Source organism: Cenococcum geophilum (assembly GCF_001692895.1).
Source record: "Cenococcum geophilum 1.58 unplaced genomic scaffold K441scaffold_92, whole genome shotgun sequence".
Taxonomy (NCBI): domain Eukaryota; kingdom Fungi; phylum Ascomycota; class Dothideomycetes; order Gloniales; family Gloniaceae; genus Cenococcum; species Cenococcum geophilum.
Genome location: NW_027137650.1, coordinates 379,415 through 382,041, shown reverse-complemented (window position 1 = coordinate 382,041; position 2,627 = coordinate 379,415). Strand labels below are relative to the sequence as shown.

Below are 2,627 nucleotides of genomic sequence, written 5' to 3'. Positions count from 1 at the left end.
TTATATAGTCTGTATACTAATCGGTAAGTAGCATCTTAAGGCATTTTCTATATAGCAGTTTCTTATTAATAGGTTCTAGTAGCTCTATGTCGGATTAGGGGTAATAACCCTTATTTGTAAAGAATGGGGTAAGTCCTATAGTGGTTAAAATATAGTTATTTACTACGAATTTACCTAGTAGGAGGTAATTTACCTAGTTATCTTAATTATAGGCAACTACCTATTATAGGTATGCTTTTATGCTAGTATTAGCGTTTTCCGGTTACCTAGTAGTTTTATAATAAAAGGATATAGATATCTTAACGGAGATACTAAGGCGTTAGCAGATTTGTCTCTATATATTAGAGTTAAATTATATGCCTTAGTCGGACGTAATTAAGTTAGGTAACCTATATAGTTAGTAAACTTCGCGAAAAAAGGCGTTAGTAACGTCGCTAACGGCTACACCTTTAGTTAGGACATAGTGGCGCTCTTTTATAAGTTGGTATATTATTATAAGGATGTTCTTATAGGTACGGCCGTATCGTTTATAGGGTAGTAGGTTAATAATGAAATCTATAGCGATATCTGCCTATTATTATATTGGTACTAGTAGAGGGTATAGTAGTTCTTAGTACTTTATATTAAAGGCCTTAGCGCGCTTATAACTATAGTAGGCGCCTATAAAGCGTTTAACTAAGTCTATTATTTTTAGCTAGAAGTAGTATTGGCTAAAAAGCTTATAGGCTCTTTCTCTGCCTAGGTAGCCACTTAATTAGAGGTCGTAGGCCATTTAGATTAATTGCTGTTATAGATTTTCTAAGTTAGGGATAAATAGGCGGCCTCTATAATAGAGCCTATTCTCTTTTACTTCTAAGGCTGCTATATTAATCTGGCCTAAGCTTTAGAGGTTAGTAGGTAGCGTATAGGCGCTAGCGGTCTTTATGGTAATAAGTTAATATAATAATAGGTTAATAGAGGCGTTATATACTATAGTAATAAGCTTATTAATTTTAGGAGGTAACTTTAGTTCTATGGTATAGTTGGCTTTATTATAGGTAGTATGCCTAGGGCTAGATTTCGTGCTTTTAGGATTATTTATTATTAGAACTAATTATAAAGGTTATTTTTAAACTAAGGAAGGTCTTACGAGCGGCGTGTTAGGCTATTAGGTTTAGTACCTTATACTCCTAGTCTATACGCGATTTTAAAGTTAAAATTAAAGAGGAACTCGTTCTAACGTACTTAGCGTTAGTTTAGCTACTTTATAGTTATAAAGTACTTAAGGTTATAATAGTCCGTAAGGACTTTAGTTGGCTAGTTAGGCTCTACTAAGGAGAGTTCTAGTTAGAATTCTTTAAACGCTTATATAATTATAAGGAGTTCTTTATTATAGATCTTATAGTTATACTCTTATAGTATAAGCTTAGATAAGTAGAATGTGACTAGGTAAAGAAGACCGTTATTACCTATCTAAGAAAAGATACCTACGTTAACATGGTCTAAGGAGTTAGTTTTAAGGTAGAGTTATTATTTTAGTATAAAGTAAGCTAGAACAGGTGCTTTAGTAAAGGTATTTTTAAGGTCTTAAAACGCCTTCTTGTATTTAGGCATCTAGGTAAAGTATAGGTGCATTTTTCTTCCTTTTATAAGAAGACCCTTCGTTCGCATTATTACTATAAGTAGTGCTACTACGCCTAAGAAGTTGTATATAAATTTCTAATAAAAGTTAGCGAAACTAAGGAAGACTTATATATTCTTAATATAGTTAAGGGCTTACTATTTAGTAATTATATATACCTTTTTAGGGTCCATACGGACACCCTTAGTGGTAATAATTAGTTTAAGGTATTTTACTTCTATAACTAAAAATTTACATTTCTTTAAATTAATATAAGGTCCTGTATCCCTAAGGCGCTATAGGACCTTTTAAACGTATTTAGTATGCTTAAAGGGGTTATTATTATAAATAAGTATGTCGTCTAGGTACGCAGAGTAGAAGTTATTAAGGTAGTCCTATAAGGCGTTATTAATATAGCTTTAGAAGGTGCCTAGGCCGTTATATACGCTAAAGGGTATAATAGTATATTTAAATTGGCTAAAGCGCAATGCGAAAGCGGTTTTCTATTTATTATTTTCCCGTATTTAAAGATGGTTAAAGGCGGCAATAATATTAAGCTTAGTATAGATTTTGGCTTAACTAAGCCGCTTAAGGGTCTTACGTATAAGCGGTACTGGGTATTAGTTTTTAATTATAATAGTGTTAAGTCCTCTATAGTTAATATAGAATTAAATACCTTTTTTTAGCTTCTTAGTAAGAAAAATAGGGGTAGCTACTAGTAATATACTAGGATAAATAAATCCTTTATTAAGGTGCTTATTAATATACTTTTTTATAACTAAAAGTTTGTCTTTTAATATTAGATAGGGTCTCTTATAAGGTAGCATTTTTCCTTATTTAATATTAATAGTATAGTTATTAGGTTAATATAGGGGGAGTATATCTACGCTCTTTTATAAGCATATATCGGTAAAGTTATAGTACCTCTTAAGGAGGAGCTTACGGAGTTCTTTATTAGTAAGTCCTTTTTTAAGCTTTATAAACTTCTTAAAGTCTAAAGGTAAAAGTCCGTAGAGTTCTATAGGGG

General features: G+C 31.6%; 1 protein-coding gene across 1 annotated transcript; it reads right to left on the bottom strand.

The window, feature by feature from the left end:
• Positions 1 to 1,758: 1,758 nt before the first annotated feature.
• Positions 1,759 to 1,995, bottom strand: K441DRAFT_595503 (uncharacterized protein; the record flags this gene model as incomplete). The annotated part of the gene is given in 2 exon segments (XM_067644997.1): positions 1,759 to 1,896; positions 1,915 to 1,995. Coding segments are annotated over 2 exon segments (219 nt in total), but the record flags the coding sequence as incomplete, so codon positions are not given.
• Between the last annotated feature and the right edge of the window lie 632 nt (positions 1,996 to 2,627).